The sequence below is a fragment of the Eublepharis macularius genome, chromosome 5 (genome assembly GCF_028583425.1).
Source record: "Eublepharis macularius isolate TG4126 chromosome 5, MPM_Emac_v1.0, whole genome shotgun sequence".
Lineage (NCBI taxonomy): Eukaryota > Metazoa > Chordata > Lepidosauria > Squamata > Eublepharidae > Eublepharis > Eublepharis macularius.
The window spans coordinates 57,117,455-57,135,138 of record NC_072794.1 but is presented as its reverse complement, the minus strand read 5'-3'; the positions used below and the strand labels follow the sequence as shown (position 1 = coordinate 57,135,138).

The 17,684-nt window shown below is 38.9% G+C and overlaps 2 protein-coding genes across 3 annotated transcripts in view; one reads left to right on the top strand and one right to left on the bottom strand.

The window, feature by feature from the left end:
- Positions 1-5,463, top strand: part of PKN2 (protein kinase N2) — a 73,099-nt gene extending 67,636 nt beyond the window's left edge. For both annotated transcript variants that reach the window (XM_054979624.1, XM_054979623.1), the window contains 4 exons: positions 1,356-1,498; positions 1,910-2,017; positions 2,518-2,598; positions 2,676-5,463. In XM_054979624.1, coding sequence (XP_054835599.1) covers positions 1,356-1,498; positions 1,910-2,017; positions 2,518-2,598; positions 2,676-2,879 — 536 coding nt within the window. In that variant the 3' untranslated portion in view covers positions 2,880-5,463. The remainder of the gene's footprint in view (positions 1-1,355; positions 1,499-1,909; positions 2,018-2,517; positions 2,599-2,675) is intronic.
- Positions 5,464-7,442: 1,979 nt separating this feature from the next.
- Positions 7,443-17,684, bottom strand: part of GTF2B (general transcription factor IIB) — a 32,946-nt gene continuing 22,704 nt past the window's right edge. The window contains exons 3-7 of the mRNA XM_054980143.1: positions 17,061-17,194; positions 11,976-12,122; positions 11,710-11,839; positions 10,305-10,586; positions 7,443-7,961 (exon numbers count right to left, since the gene is read on the bottom strand). Of these exons, the coding sequence (XP_054836118.1) occupies positions 7,828-7,961; positions 10,305-10,586; positions 11,710-11,839; positions 11,976-12,122; positions 17,061-17,194 (827 nt within the window). The 3' untranslated portion in view covers positions 7,443-7,827. The remainder of the gene's footprint in view (positions 7,962-10,304; positions 10,587-11,709; positions 11,840-11,975; positions 12,123-17,060; positions 17,195-17,684) is intronic.

The window sequence follows — 17,684 nt, the reverse complement described above, 5'->3', positions numbered from 1 at the left end:
GTCTGAGCTAAGTCTTGTGTACTAGACTGACTTCTGATGATGACTTCTGATGTTTTATAGGCATCAGAGTACAAATACACACATTGCCTTGTTGAGTGGAAAGTAGGTTGGGTTAGGATACTAGTAAACAATGATTAGGGAATGCTTTTGAAGTGCTTGGAAGGTTCACCTAATTTGAAATGCAGTGATAGACATCTCACCAGATTTAAAAGCTCTATACTGGTTGCTGAATCATTTATGAGCACAGATGTTGGTTTCCTTTAAAGCTGTTCTAAGTATGAGAGGACCTCATCCCATATAAGTCTGTCTACCAATTAATATCATTGTCAGAGTCCCTGCTTTGTTTGTTTTTAGAAACTAGTACCAGAGATAGTCTTCTTAGTGGTGGCACCCAGGCTTTGGAACTTTGTTCTCACATAAGGTTATCCAGCACTGATTTTAAAACTGGAGTGCCAATAGTAGAATATAAAATGCAACACTTTATTCACCTGGTATAACTAAAGTTCTGCAGCTAAATATTTTCCCCTAAATATAAACAAAATTCTAGTTTCATCACCTGTAAAATTAACTTCCTGCCCAAATACAAAAATTAATTATTGTAGAACTGAAAACTACTATACATTTCAGTAGGAACAAAAATCACAAGGGAAATAAAGTTTTATTAAACTTGCAATGGTAGCCTTTGTTAATAAGAAGGTATATTGATAGCACATAATCAAGAAATTCTCTATCATCTTCTTGCTCTTTGCTCTTTTGTAAAATTTTGGCACAGAATTTGTACCTCAGTCTTCCTTTTGAATTAATACTAGTATGACAAAAATATCTTCTAGCATGAGTAAGGAGTTTTAAATAGGCTTGTTGAATATATACCTCAGCTGTGTTGAACTTGGGGGGGGGCTGTGTTAGGATGTTTTAAAAATCTGGGGATACTAATTTGCTTAGTTTAGAAGCAGAACTAAATGTCTGGCCCTTTTCATCTGACATTTGCTGAATAAAACCATCCACATTTTAAATAAGTGCTCTAATAGACTCAATTTTCCTGTTCTCCCACAGACTCGAGTTCTTTTTTTAAGGGGGTGCCAGCTCTCCAAATGAATTGGAACCTGTTGTCCTTCACATAAACAAGAAATTCACAACCTGACTGAATTGTTTGTGTATATTTTGTGAAGTTAGGGATGGAAAGAGGAAATGATACATATATTTTATGATGCTATATTTTTTAAGTAAGAGCATAACTTATTGATCATGACCTCCCACAGTTTTTGCCCGTTGTGGTGTACGAGTACTAAAAAAATAATTTAAGACACATACAAGAGAGTTGGCTTCAGTTTTCAGAAGTTATGTAACTGTTTCAGGCATGGGATTTGGCGACCGAACAAGTACATTCTGTGGCACTCCAGAATTTCTTGCTCCAGAGGTGTTGACAGAAACATCTTATACAAGAGCTGTGGACTGGTGGGGTCTTGGTGTGCTCATCTATGAAATGCTGGTTGGTGAGGTAAGTCTAATAAAACAAATATTTCTTTTATCTATTTATGAAGGCTTATGAGGATGAAGAAAAGGACTTGCATGTTTGGGAGAGGCAAAATCCTGCTTAGTTACAATGTAGATTATATCCAAAATGCTGCAAGTGAATGGGAATTTCTTGCCTCCCACTGCAGCCCATTGTGCTCCTGCAACACTGTCTCTGGTTTTCACTGTATTCCCCCCACAGGAAGGTCTTCCCAAACAGTGCTGAACGTGATATGGGATCTGAAATGGGAGAGTAGAATTTGTAAAAATTCCCCTTTTCTTGCAGGCAGAAGTGCCCTTCAATTCAGTTACGTGGTTAGTCAGTTTTGAAAATACTTTAATTAAAACAGAGTAGTTAAAATTAATTTTTGTTCATATATGTGACTTTCTTCCCCAGTCTCCCTTTCCTGGAGATGATGAAGAGGAAGTTTTTGACAGTATTGTAAACGATGAAGTAAGATATCCTCGGTTCCTTTCTACAGAAGCCATCTCAATAATGAGAAGGGTAAGACCATTCTATGTCCAGTCTATGACCACATGTATAAAGTGGAAGCAATGAGTATTAAAGCCATCTGTATTATATTTGGAGTATACTGTCAAATTTATTTAACGTTATGCATCAAACAAAAGTATGTTTTTCTTTTAGAGTATTAGTTCACCATCTAGAATGGTAACACACACCTTTTAATGGCTGATTTAAATCACAATTTAATTCAGTAGCTTGAAGAATGTTTAATGTTTGCTGTTTACTACTGAGTGAAGGTTTCTAAAATCTAGTTGCAGACTCATACATTTAACTAGGTATCTGATCTGTTTTAGTAACAATCATTTACATTTATATAGTGTTTCTCCTATGTTCTCAGCGCCTTTGGAATTTAACTCTTTAAAATTTTAACTTTGAATTGTTACTCTGAACTATATATAAATTTTCTTACTGGAAATTTTCACAGAGATTGAATTCTTAAGTATACTGTCACAAGTCCTTGATACTTTTTTTTTTTTAAGCTTCTGAGGAGAAATCCAGAGCGGCGTCTTGGTGCTGGTGAGAAAGACGCTGAAGATGTCAAAAAGCATCACTTTTTCCGGGTGAGTGCCAACTAAAAAAATGTGTAAAATCCAGTAGCAGTCAGAAGTGAGAAACTTAACTAGTCCTCTGTTTTTAGTTGATAGATTGGAATGCCCTGCTTGCCAAGAAAGTAAAGCCTCCTTTTGTACCAATAATAAGAGGAAGAGAAGATGTCAGCAATTTTGATGATGAATTTACCTCAGAAGCGCCTATTCTCACTCCACCCAGGGAGCCACGGATACTTTTAGAAGATGAACAGGAAATGTTCAGAGACTTCGACTACATTGCTGATTGGTGTTAATTTCTTAGACACTGTGAAATCCTAGCCAACTGGCTTATGAGAATGGCATCCCCCTTCCCTCTCAAGAATACCAGCCTTTGGATTGGTCTCTGTGCTGCCTGTAGCTTGATTTTAAATCACATGAAGATTTTTTTTAAGTACTGTTTTTAATACACCTAAGGAGTGGCCTCTTGTATATCCTTTTTTAAAAAAAAATCTTGAGCACTGGAAAGCAGTTCTGTGCAGCTTTTTTAAACTGAATTGTTGGTACAGTTTGTGTTCCACTCTCATATGGGCACACACATCCTTTGTACCTTTTGCAACAGACAACATTGCAAAATATCTGCCTTAAAAAAGTGGGACAACAACCAGACGTGACAACCATCTACCCAGGTTTTATTGGAAGAAGGCAAAAGCTGACCATTTTAATGAATGAAAAAAAAGTACTGCAATCTCAAAAAAGTGTCAGTCTGAAGACTGTTAAGCACACTGTTGACTTGATTTTTAAAAGTAATGAGGATTAAGAACAGATGCCTTGTTTTTTGGTAACCTTTCTATGGTATTTATTAGGGGGTGGGGTATGTGTTTAAAAGCCTTACCTATGTGAAAAAAGTGTAAGTGCTTCCATTTTTAAAACACAGAGAGACCAGAGTGGTCCTGAAAAGTTTACCAAAGTCACTTGCCAAACATTTTTTTGCCTTTAATCTCGTTAAACACTGTTCAGAAATAACCAGCAGAGTTAAGAATGTAATGAATAAGAATGTCTCTCTTCAGTCTTAACCAGGAATTTTTTTTAGGTAGATGCATTCTCTCAGATCCAGTTACTGTTCTGTACTCTTAGTCATGTATTTTCCCTCTAACTCCATGGATAGGTATCCTAATTTGTTAACAATGTCATTCATCTTGTGTGTGCTAACTTGGAGTTACCATATCATTTTTAAGGAATGACAGACTTCAGTGTATGCATGTGATGTACATGTATATCTGGAAGTTATATATGTACTTTTGTTTCAAGCACATCAGTTAAGTGTACCACTCCCATTAGTTTTTGTCCAGTGGCCGTGTGAATGAATGTATTGTTAAAGCCAGACTTAATGGGGAAAAAACACATTGGTGTACATTTTAAGGTCACTGAATTCCAGAACCTTCATTGGCAGTTATTGAGAAGAGGGATAGAAAGCAATAATAAGAGAATGTGTATAAATATTTTTGGTAAAACATGTATATTTTAAGCCTCTTAACACTATGCTGTACCTCAAAAGTTAAACTGTCTTTGACCAGACACTGTGTGCGCTCATTATAATCTTGGTTTGTTTTCCAACATTCTGTACAAATATTTTAAAACTGTGTGGAAGAGAACATTCCACTTTAGCTAATCAAAATTTCTGATCAGCCTCATCTCCCACTAGCTCACAATCAAGAGCGTGTTGAGTGAAGTTTAAATTCACTCAAATTGACTGCTTTTTCTAGTCTCATTCTATAAAAGGTGAATAGTAATTGAACCATGTTGATTTTGAGTAGAGGCAGTGCAATGTGAAAGTGTTACATGCTGAGATTTGTTCAGTAAATTTGACCAGAATGTGATCTGCTAGGTTTCTAATTTCCTTTTTAAAGTGGGTACTGGTCTGCAAGGTATAATAGGGTCACTAAAATAATGTGCATTCAAGTTTGTCCAAAATGGACAATGGTGAGAGAATCTCTTAAAAATAATCAGGAATATAACTTTTAAAATGCTTTGTCTTTTCAGGATGTTATTTTGTTATTCCCCATTTCATGTATTCTAATTTAAACAAACACTACATATGTTGAGGCATACTTTGTTAACCCTTTCTATTTACTAATTATAGATCTACAGGTGGCTGGGTCCCAAACGGGTGCTTCAGATTTAAAATTCTACAGAAGTAACTTTTTTGACAAAAACGTCTTGTACAGAAATGTTTGTAATCTAAATAAGTCTCTAACAAATAGAGACAGGGTATGTTCACACAGTTAAGCTGAAAGAAAGCACTATTTTTATCTAGTTTTAAATATATTTAGGCAAATTAAGATTTTAAACTCTAGATTGTAAATATATTTTGCTATACTTGTATGTGGCTGCTGAAGCACTTTGTAAAGAAATTAGGATATTTTAGAATGGTACACTATGCATTAAATGAAATGTGCCTTTAACATTGTCATACTACAGACTGTCTTGCAGTTATCACAAATTAAAGTTTAAATAGTGAAATTTGTATATGAAAATGATTTACTGACTGAACCCTATAATGTTGTCTTTCTCTAGATAAAATGTCGTTAGAACTTGGTCTGAATTACCGTTCCTTGTTAGTTTTTTTCTCCCAGTAATTTAAAGTCCCACTGCTAAATTGGTTGCCTTTACTGGCAATTTGGGGGTGAAGAATAGGTTTGGATTCGCCTAAAATTTTGACTCTGCTGCTACTATTCTTGCCTTTTAAGAACAAAATGATAAATGTATATTAAGAGACAAGGCTACCTGTAAGTCATCTAAAAAGCTCTTCCAGCATTGTATTAAAGAGGTTCAATGTCCAAACTGTTTCCCTTTTTGTCTGTACTGCAGGCAATTAAATCAGAAGCTGAAGCAAGCTAACCCCAGCTGTGTTTTGTTTGTACACAAATGCATAGCAAGCTTTTCTTGCATGGCCTCTAATCTAGCAGAGGGTGTAAGCATGAAGATGCTTCAGCAGGGCAACCTCTCCTAGGGATACATGCCTGAAGGCTACGGCTGGACCCATAGTCAGTCTGAGGAGGCTGTCATGGAATCCCTCATCTAGGTGGACAGATGCAAACAGCAATAAATGCTGACTTTTTCTCCTTATGAAGCTGAACAGTTCACTACTGTACACAAGCCAAGATCATAGTGGCAGCTCAGGTTCCTAAACTGCTTTTTTCTAAAATGGGCAGGAGAAAGAAAGGTGGGAGACATTAAAAGCCTTCTTCTTCAATATGCATTATGAAAGTGAAGGTAGTAGCCAAGGTGAATAAGCCCTAGTTCCACTTGCTTGTCATTTAAATATTAAATAATAACATGAAATAATAAACAAAGCGCTTGTTAGCCCTATTAACGAGAAAAATGAAACCCTACCTTGAAGTCACAGTTGACTTACAGTGACCCTGGTGGGGTTTTCATGGCAAAAGAGTAACACAAGTGGTTTGCCATCTGAGAGATCTCGTCTTTTGGTGCTACACCTCTGAAGATACCAATCACAGCTGCTGGTGAAACATCAGGAACTACAATGCCAAGACCACAGCTATACAGCCCGGAAAATCCACAACCGTGGTTTGCCATTGCCTGCCTCTGCAACCCTGGTCTTCGTTGGAGGTCTCCCATCCAATTACTAGCCAAGGCCAACCCTGCTTAGCTTCTGAGATCTGGCAAGTTCAGACTCACCTCGGCTAGGATTTAGGTAGTGTAAAGGTGCATATGCTTGAGAGCATCCTCGTTAACAACTGGCATACCAACTCAACAGAATAACCATTCCAAGAGATTTAATTTTAAAATGCAATTCATCTATTTTAGGTAGGGATAGTTGATTTGAAGAAAGATGTGGAAAAAGTTGTTCCCCGGTATGCTAAACTGAAATAGCAATATGGATTTATTCATGTTTAGTATTAACAATTGGGCTGTATTTGCTGTATTTCGCTTTCCAGTTACTGTGTGAGCCCCCTTTAGAAACGCTTAGACCCCTGCAACTCCCTGGCAGTCATCCTTTATTACCACAGTTCTAAATGTTTAAGTAATGATGGGCAAATAGGAAGTTTTGAATGCTCTTTTAATAGCTTAAGTTTATTAAATGCAGAGCTGATTGCTTTGTGTTGTACAAAGTGACACATGAAAACAAATGTGGAAGAAGATACTGCCCTTCCAATTCTAAAGCATCGCTCTATTCTTAAGAGCCATCAATCTTAGACTACAGACTTAAGCCAATGCTATTTTTGTTCCACTCTTCTAGGAACATTCTCAAGGCACAGCAGTTGAAGGAAGAAGAAAAGATGAAATATGGGTTTATTAAATTATGTTTAATCTTCACTCTTACAGTAAAATATCTAACTTTAAAGCTACTATTAGCTGTGGGGATGCTGAACAAACCAGCATTCTAGTGGTGAGTTTTCCTGCTTTACACTATAACGTAAGAGTGCTCATCAAATGTCTACACCACAGCTCTGGCTGTCACTGTCTTAAACTTCATGGCAGGGGCTAGGAAGACCTTAACTTCCCTACAGTAAATGAACCCAGCTCTAATCCATTTTCATCTAGTGATTCCTAAACTTGGATATAAAGTGTTTGTTTTTAAAAGGATAGCACTATATAGTTTTAATTACCTTTTTCCTAAGTCTAGTTTGAAGACAAGCACACAACTATTCAAGTTCTCATATATGTTTGTACTGGCAGCTAATTACTGAACTTTCCAATTGAGCCATCTCTTACACTTTTTTTGCAAGATGGTCAGAAAGCATTGTAGAAAATTTGAATCAGCTGTCTATACTATAAACTGCCAGGAATTCATGTAACACCTCAGGATCCAGAAACAAAAGGAAACAAGAATTTCAAAAAAGAGTTGTTTGCACCAACGTATTTATTTAGAACCAAATTAGAAATACTGAAACCAACAGGACCGTAAATGTTTTTGGAAAACCGTTTATTCAGGAATCAGAATATTTTCCAAAATACATTTTTACTAGATCTCTACAAAAGAAATCTTAAGTACATACAATAGGAAATTAAGCTTGTTGTAATGGTTGTTAAATAATTACTTTCACTAATATATACAGAAAAAGATGCCACAAAATGATTTTGTTTACACCTGGAATGTCTGCTCCTTCCTTTGGTAGGCATTCTTCATATCCTTTAATCAGTTCTGCAACTTTGAAGGCTCAGTAATAATCCCTTTATACACCTCTGTTGTAAGTTGAAATCAAACTCTTGTAGAATCCAGAAGCAGCCTTTGGAGTTTCACAGCTGTGGCAGTTTATCCACTGGGGTGTCAAATTTGAAATCTGCTGGGAACAGATCTGGAGCCCTGGGGTAGATCAGTCTATATGACTGTCTGATGGTAACATCAGCTACCCCAGCAATGTCACCAATTTCTGAAACAAAAACCAAGTCAGACAAGATCACGTCGTTACTTCAAAAATAGGACCTCCAGCAGATACAAGTACAGCTACAAATTTTGAAGGGCTGGGTATAGCTTACAAACTCATAGAGTGAGAAGGTAGGAAAGATCCACTCTGCTCCTTTCTCCAGCAGCCTACTGATTATACCAAAAAGCCTCTGACAAGCAGGGTGAGCAAAATGCTGCTTTATTCCCTCTTTTACCAACCCCTTATATTACAGTGTATTTTGTTCATAAGGAGTCCACTATCTTCAAGGGAGTCCAAGCAGGCTGTTGGGAAAATAACCCACCAGTTCGTTCATGAGATTGGCTACTGTATCCAACACAAGAAGTTTCCAAAACATAACACTGAACTTACACAATATAAACTTTCCCCATTTCCCCACTTCTCCCCCTGCGTTTGGCTTTTGATTGTTAATGATGTTTTGAGGAGGAGGTTTCTTAAGAAATAAAGTAACTCAGGAATAAGCCAGTACAATATATATGGTGAGTATGAAGATTCTGTCGGGATGACCTTATTGAGTCAATTTCTAGGCCAATTCAAAGTGCCGGCATTAACCACTGAGACCCTAAACAGGTCCCCCCATGTTCACGATCCCAGCTTTAAGGTAAAAGGAAGCTCCGTTCTGGGTTACACTGCATTCAGAGGCAAGGCTAGTAGCAGAGGAAGCCAGGATTTATGAAATCTCCCTCTTTTGGGCACCACGTGGACTTCAATATTGATGGCTGCTAGGGCTTTAAATTCTTAATGGTTTCTTTTTAAAGTATACTGACAGCTGTATGAAGCTACTGCATTAACTCTTCCAGAGTTTTCTGCAGTCCTGCATAGAGATTCAACTTGTGCAGATCACAGGCAGGACCCGCTAGAGAGGGGTAAAGCCAATGTCTTCCTACTTAATATCAGCAGCTAGAAGAGAGCCCTCTTACTAGAAGTCTCTGTAAAAGTTACTATTTAGGACAGGGGTCCTCAAACTACGGCCCGCGGGCCACATGCGGCCCGCCGAGGACATCTATCCGGCCCGCCGGGTGTTTTTGCCGCCACTGCCTGTCCTGCTTAGCAGCCAACTCATCCCGGGCCCACAGTGCGCATGTGTGGAATGTGCACCGCACTCTCCGACTCCCCTCCTTCTCTCTGTCTCTCGACTCCTCCTCTCAGTCTCGGCTGTGATCTTTTTTTTGCGGTTAAGGGGGGACCTTTTTTTTCTGAAGTTAGGAGGTCTTTTTTTTTGCAGATAGGGGGCACCTTTTTTTTGAAGTTAGGAGAGCCTTTTTTTTTAAAGTTGGTTGACCATCTCATTAGCCAAAAGCAGGCCCATAGTTCCCATTGAAATCCCGGTAAGTTTGCTGATTTAACTTTACTTGTTCTTCATTTTAAATATTGTATTTGTTCCCGTTTTGTTTTTTTACTTCAAAATAAGATATGTGCAGTGCGCATAGGAATTTGTTCATAGTTTTTTTTTAGTCCGGCCCTCCAACAATCTGAGGGACAGTGAACTGGCCCCCTGTTTAAAAAGTTTGAGGACCCCTGATTTAAGAACTGCCACGATTGGAGTCTCAAGATTCCCAAACTGGAGTTGTGCAGGTTCTGCCTTATGGCTGTAAGCAAATGTCACCTTGTGGAGATTTGCAAGCATGGGTGTAACACGTTTTAAAAGATCTATAATTTACTACTACACCTCTAGGCTTTTGTGTAGAAGGAAGCTCTTCACACTGAAGCCTGCAACCCCTAGCCAGGAAAGGGAAGCTAGAACTCCCAATTTTTCAGAATTATAGGCAAGCAACACTTTCCTTAATTCTAGACCAAGGACCACTCAATTCCTTGTCTACATAATCAACGAAAAGCTAGACTGAAATTATCCTGAGCTCATAATAGGATCTAACTGAGAACACTAGACCAGGGCAAGTTGTGACTTACATTAGCCAGGCAATTCACATCAGGTGTGATCTAGAACAACCAACACTACATGCAATTTGGCATGTTAGTTATGGAGGCAGTCTTGCCAACGCCCCTCACTTAAGAGGAATATATGCGGAAGAGCAGAACAACTGATACACTATATTCCTAGTTCCATATGTAGGTTCAGAACACTTACTATAAACTTCTATTGTATAGCAAATATTTAATCCGGCATAGCTTGACCACTCAAGAAATTACCTCGAAAAGACGAAGAGACAGTGGCTAAGTGCTGAAGAGGAGATGCGTTTAAGACAAAAGCAGGAGGCTGTTCTGCCTTTCGCCTAAATGCCAGTTTCATTTTAGAGGAATTACTCCTGCTGCAGCTACAAAGGTAAGATTTAGCAGGAAAAGGAAGATTACCTTTCTGGGTCCTCTTTTCTGCAGAGGCTTGTGAAGCCATATAAATAGCTGCAGCTGCTACCGAAATGGGACTCCTCCCAGGGACCAAGTCTAACTCCACAGCTTTACGTGCAATATGTGTTGCTGCCATCTGGACTTGCTTGGGAAGACCCAGGTTTGAACAAAACCTTGACATGAAATCTCCAGTTGTAATCAAATCCACACTTGTTTCCAGAGCCTTCAAAATAAGCTTGAAGCATCGGCCTATTTCCTTTTTGGAAATTCTGGAGACAGCACATATTTCTAAAAACAATCAATGTTCAAGCATTAATAGAAGGGCAAAGCTTTTAGTACTCTTCACTGGAGATTAAAGACGAGTTTCTATTAATTTCTTATAGTGCTAGCGTCTTAAATTTTCACAAGGTCTCATAATTCAAGTCTACATAATGAATTCAGATCCACTTTTAGAAAAATTCCATTGAAAGACACCAAAGTGTTAATCCTTACAGGACTAATCATCAACCCAAGAGCTACCATTTCAGCTGTTCAACTGCATGGAGCCCACGTCAGTCTAGCATCCTATTAAGAAGAAACTGTTAGTCAAAATCTGCATAATACTCTCTGCATTTAAGGCAACAGACTGTAGGTAAGCATTTTGGTCTGTCTGCAGAACAATTTACCACACAACAGTGACCACCTTTTTATTAGAACCAACCAAAATATCACAAAATAAAACAATAAAGTGAGAAAGACCAGAACCATTGCAGACGGAAAGGCATGAAACAAACAAGTGTAACTTCAGCACTGCATGCTGAAGTCCATTGTGGCTTCCAAGCATCCCACACTTGCCCCAAATGGCTACTCCACAATTAGGAAGAGAGAGGTACATGGTAAGAGACCATCAGAAACCTTACAAATTATATTCCTGGTCAAGGGCTTCCCTGACAGCCTGTTTTAGGATTAGACCTGTGATACAGCAGGAAGAGGGGATGCCCAGCTCAGATACTCTCTCACAGACCCTCAAAGCATGCTTCAGAGAGCCTATAACTGGCAGACCAGGGCCAGAACATGTCACATTGCCTAATTTAGGCTGGTTTGAACGCAGCACCTACTGAGTTGCTTTGTTGTAGGTTTGTGGTTTGGCCCTGCAGGATATCTGGTGATACGAAACAGTACTCTTCATCCATATTACATAGCAGTGTTTAGGCACAACCAATGTTTGTTTCACCTCCTAAAGATAAATCCAAGTTACACATATGCACAAGGGAAAACCCACAGCAGAAAAAGGGCAAAATCTCATACAAAATACCTCGAATTAGGTGCCTTGTTTTAGTACTCTCAAATATTACACCATGAAGTGGTGGCCTGCACTAGCTGAGCAGATGTCGGCCACTAGTAACTGAAACGTGTGCCACTAAATGCCTACCTTTAAATGTCCGTGGAACACCCTCTTGTCTGCAGGCAATATAGAGACAAGCAGAGGCTATGGCATCGTTACTTCTCCCCTTTAGGCTTTTCTGCTCATACACTTGCTTGAATAAATTATTTGTTCGATCCTTCAAAGCAAGCAGACAAAATTTAATTAACTCTGGGCCATTTAATTAGCAATAATATCAAAAATTCATGTGCTCATTATATTATGCTAACTAAGTAAATGCCAGAACAATTTAAGAGAAAGAGACACGAACTTACAACTATATTTCGGGGGAGGTTGATTCTGTCTGCCATGCTAGCGATTTCTTTAAACGCATTCATCATTGCACGATCGGAGCTGCTCATTGTCCTGCGGTTTTGATACTTGGAATTCCCAAATTCATCGAAACTAGCTGCACCTGTGCCCTGCAGAAGAAAGTTTAGGACAGCACTTAAAGATACATACTAAGAATATGAGGGATGAAGAAGGAATGATCAATTCACCATTTGCAGTAGGCATTACTTTCTTACCGTTGCCTAACAATTAAGAAAATGGATGACAGTTATATAGCCTTTACGTTGCAGCAGGGAGCTATCATTGTTTTACCCATTTCCACATGGAAACAGCTGAACAGGCTGTTCATGGTGAGACTATTACATTAGCTAGCAATCAGTATTTTTTTTTAATTCAACATTTGTAAAGTACTTTGTACGTTTGAATTTCTTGCCTGCGTGTATTCCCCATTTTAAAGATAGGCTACTTCACCCCAGCTTTCATAAGGCTGTACATTACCAGAGTGGCATGCCTGCTTGCCTAGGAAACATTCACATCAGGCTGGTGACCCCACTTAAAGAGCACTTAAAGAGTACATGAGGGATAAAGAGTACATGAGGGATAGCCTGCTGCCTTCACAATGGCCTTTGCCAGAAAGCAGCAAGGAACAAAGCCCCCCAAAACTGAAAAAGCCAAGTTGGAAGGGAAGCAACATACTGAGTTGGATCCAAAAACTCCTTTCCACTATGTGAGGAGCCTAGCTCTGGTGCAGAAGGTCTCCTTGCTTAGCAGAAGGAAGTTGATGGATCCCATCCAATCTCCCCCTCCTATGAGTTCTCCATTAACTTCAGTGAAGTTGTGGGGCAGTCTCTGGTTTTACACTAGACTTTTTACATAAGATTACAGATACGTGCTTGGCTTCAGTACAATGACATTTAATGAAACACACACAGACGGCCGGTTTTAAAATGTGATTGTAAGGAGCTGTCTGCTCCTTAAAAGGAAACTGGACTTATGAATATGTCTAACTTATTAGTATTAGCAGCTTAAACAGCCCAGACTAGCCCAAGCTTGAGAGAGCTTGAAAGCTAAGAAGGGTCAGCCATGGTCAGTGGTTGGATTGGGAGACCACGAAGGAAGACCAGGGTTGCTCTGCAGAGGAAGGAAATGACAAACCACTTCTGTTCATCTCTTCCCTTGAAATCCCCATGGGGTGGAACTTCATGGGGCCATCACAAGTCAGCTGTGACTTGACAGCACTTAATTATTGCTGATAGAAAGTCAACAATTATTAAACACCAGTGGTCATGGGTTACATGACAGAACTCTTCTGATAACAGGAGATGAAGAATAATGCCCTCTACACACATACTGAAGCGTAACCAGGTTTTGGGACCTGTGAAATTTTTACGCTGCCCCTGGACTAGTCAACAAAAAAGAAAGCACTAGCAAAAACAATGGGTAAGAGAAAGCTCAGGAGGACCTGAAATTGCTAAGCATTCCATAGGCAATGCAAAAGAACTACTCCAAGGAAGTCTGTAGTATGCAGATGAGTAACAAAACCATGTAGTGTGGCTGGCTGCCTTGCCATCACTAGTACTGAAGGTAAGTTTCCAGTAAGCCGTTTTACCTCACTTAAAAGGCATTCAAGAACACAATGAATAAAAAAGCAATGTATCATCTCAGCGGGCGGGGGGGGGGGCATTTGCAGTCCTGTTTGCCTACCACCCATATTCTTAAGACACTAGTTGGAACACCATTTAATTGCTGGCAGTATGATCTTGTCAGATCTCAAAAACTAAACAGGGTCAGTCTTGGTTCATAATTGGATGGGAGAATTCCAAAGAAGACCAGGGTTGCTATGCGGAGGCAGGCACTGGCAAACCACCTCTGTTAGTCCCTTGCCTTGAAAACTCCAGCAGAAGCTGCTGTAAGACAGCTACAACTTGATGGCACTTTACACCACCAGCACTGTGTTGTATATTGCAGGACACCATAATACTTTCTATAGTCCTCTCACTAAAGTGAAGCTGTAGAAAAGAACAAGAGTCCAATAGCACCTATAAGACTAACAAAATTTGTAGTAGGGTATGAGCTTTCGTGAGTCACACCTCACTTCAGATACTGAGCTGTGACTCACAAAAGCTCGTACCCACAAATTTTGTTAGTCTTATAGGTGCTACTGGACTCTTTTTCTTTTCTACTGCTACAGACAGGCTACCCATTTTGATCTATCTCCATGTAAGGTGAAGCTGTTCCTTTCAAAGATTCCCTGAATGGAAAGGAATTTACTCTTTGCATTCTAAAACATTTGCCTTCTAGACATGTAAACTTAGAACATGGCTTGTGTACATCCCAATTTGTGCTTTCCTTCTGGTACAGTGGTCTTTGTATCTCTGGTATGAAGATAAATTGGTTTTAAGTGCCATTATATCTTTGTGTAGGCCAGAAAAGTTATCCAGTGGGATATGAAAGAAAGTCCCTTAATTGCCTAGAATATATAGAAAGTGTGCATGCAGGGAACCACAGATAATGAGTAGATGAAGATGAACCATTTAGGAACCTCTGGATGAATCAAGATCTAGAGTATGAATAACTGCCTGTAATTCTTCACTTGCATACCACCAGGCACTAACTCATCAAGTATTTCAATTTAAATATGCATTTTGCTTTATAATTAAACTGGCTTATGGCCAAAATTATGGAAGTCATAACAAACAAAACATGTCAAAAATGGATTTGCACTGATGCAACTGACCAATTTCCCTATATAAACAAGACTTATCAGTTTAGTTGTTCAAATATTGACCATTACTGAGAAAACATGCTCTATACAACTACTGTGGACATTAGGTACCACACACATTTGTAAAGGTTGATCAGTTCCACATTTTCAGACTGTCCCTTACCCAACTAATCTTGATCTGAATTGCCAACTGTAATTATCATGGACATAGCTTAAAAAAAATAAAACTCAAGAGAAGCACTACACACATCTGATGAAAAGAGCTCTAATTCACTCAAGTTATGTCACAATTAGAGCTGAGAAGGCAGGGGGGGGGGAATTTGGAGGAGAATGTTTTCCCCCAAAAAACTATTTTCTATTTTTTCAAAGGAAAAACTGGAAAATTTGAGGGAGCACTTTAAAAAATCCTACGAAATACTCTCTCTTTCAACTTTATTTTTTCTTACATCTCAATTAATGAAAATCGAGCAACATGTACTGTGGCAGCATAAGCTGCAGTAATTTGCAACTCTGCCATGTATGGGGTAAACTGAAAATGAAGACTTTATACTTTTAAATGTCCTAAGTATGCCAAATAGTAAAATTTCATATTTATATGCCAATTTGTTTGATGCACTTTATTATGTAGTTAGATTAGTAAATGTTGTTTTGGCTTGACAGAAAAGTATTGCATCTATTTCAAATTTTCCCAAAATTTCTGTGGTTTCCTGCGGTTTCAATTTCTAGAAATTTTACCTCTCTAGTCACAACAACAAGAGTATATAATAACAGTGTGCTTATATACTGCTCTTCTAGATAGATTAGTGCCCCACTCAGAGCTGTGGACAAAGTCAGTGTTATTATTATCCCCACAATATAGCTGGGGCTGAGACAAGTGGCTTGCCCAAGGCCACCTGCTGAGCTCATGGCAGTAGTGGGAATCAAACCAGCAGAGGGCTGACTCATGACCCAACCACTTAACTACAGTAGAAGCAGAAGCCATAGATAAGCTTTTCTCATTAGCAGGTATTTGGGGACTATTCTTCACTTTGCGATAGAAAATGATTTTATATCCAGCCATGTGGCAGTTAAGTTTGCCTTTCTGCACTGGACCAAGGAGCCCTCACTCCCATTTTTATCAGATAATACTAAAGGCTGGCTGCCACCTTCACAAGAGTATTTCTGGCTTCATGGAATATCACAAAATAGTAAACACACCACTGACCACTGGTCTAAACTCCTTTATGCAAGCCTATTAGGCAAAAAGCTCTCACATCTCACGTGTAAAAGAAAAGACTCCTGGAATAACTGAAGTTAAACACTATACTAGAATGTGCCCCTATTAATTTCGGACATTTAGTTGTATTATTTAACCTGGCAATGTCTTAATAACAATGAATCCAGTATAGTCACATATCAACTGTTCCCTAGAAAGAGTATATTGTCCCAGGTCCAACAGTGCCTTAAAGACCAACTAGTTTTCCAAAATATGAGCTTTTTTGCTCTCAAAAGCTCATACCTTGGAAATCTAGTTGACCTTTAAGGCACTAGTGGTCCTAGATCTTGCTCTTTGACTGCATACCAACACAGCTACCCACCTGAAACTATGATGTTTAAGAAATTAAGGAAAAATTAAAACTGTGACACACACACACAAAATGTATTCAACTGCAGCTCTGCTGTATTCAAGCACCTGATCATAATATTCTTCCCGTTATGGAAACTAGCTACGATTCCAAAAGGAAAACTAATCACCAGTGCTGAAAATAGTTTCAGTGACAAAATGTCCCCAAGTCTAGCAGTGCTTCCCCTTTCCTTTCACCCAACATGTTCAGTACAGTTGCATCAAAATTCATAAATATCTGAAAAGCAGATGTGGGTCTATAAGGCATCATGAGAATAAATAGTAAGGTTCTTGGGAATGTTAATCTCTAGTAGTTTTGCCAAATGCACATCAAAAAAGAATTTGCTTAGACTGGCTTAAATAACTCAGAGTAGCTTTTGGGTGCCCTGGAAAGCAGCAGGTAAGAAAATATAAATGTTGTGCCCTAATTTCCCCTACTTCCTATAGTCTTCATTTGTGAGGAAAAAAATTCAAATCTATACTACACAATGTATTGAACGAGGGGGGGGGGGGCGTGTTACAGGGCCACAATACTACCAAAGGAGATCAATGAATGCAATCTTCTAGTCTGAATCCACAAAGAAGATGCAGAGAACACCAAGAAGTGATCATGAAACAGCTAGTTTGTTTATGGAATAACATTTCCTTTTAAGGCTCCTTAATTTGAACCTCGCAGGACCTTCCTGTTACTGTACATGCTTTCATGGGACTAAAACATTAAATTTTATGATTAAATATTACCTTGCCAATCATTGTAGTCAAATCTCCATCACTTAAGAGAGGATTCTGGGTATCTCCAACTCGAGATGGATCTTTGGTTGCTTTGTCATTGCTGAACGTTCGCCATTCTGACCCTACATCTATGACTCTGTCACCTGAATATATAAAAAGCGTGTATCATTTCTGGCTTTTGAAATTTCAGGCATTAAACCAATATTAAGACTTCATAATCTTCAGCAGCAACCTTTTAACAACACAAGGAAACAGTCACAATTTAGGAGGTTCACAGGAGCACAAGCGTGAAAGAATTTAAGCTCTATGGTGGCAACCCTGATGGCTCTTTGTAAACTATCAATAGATAATTGAATCAAACAAAGAAGGGCACTGCAATTACAGTATTACATTCGTAGTATCTCATACCCAGGAGTTGACAGTCGCCAAAACAATGTCACCACTGGGCTCACAGAGTAATATTTCTCAAACTCTCAGTTCAGCTTCCAAGACATTCTCATCCCCAAGCCAATGCCAGCCATCTTTTAGCCAGGTGAGTTTGGAGATTATTGCATGCAATAGCAGGCCTCAATCTTCTAAAAGCAAGAGGGCTCATCTGACTATTCTAGGCATTGAACCAAAGGAAAGGAACCA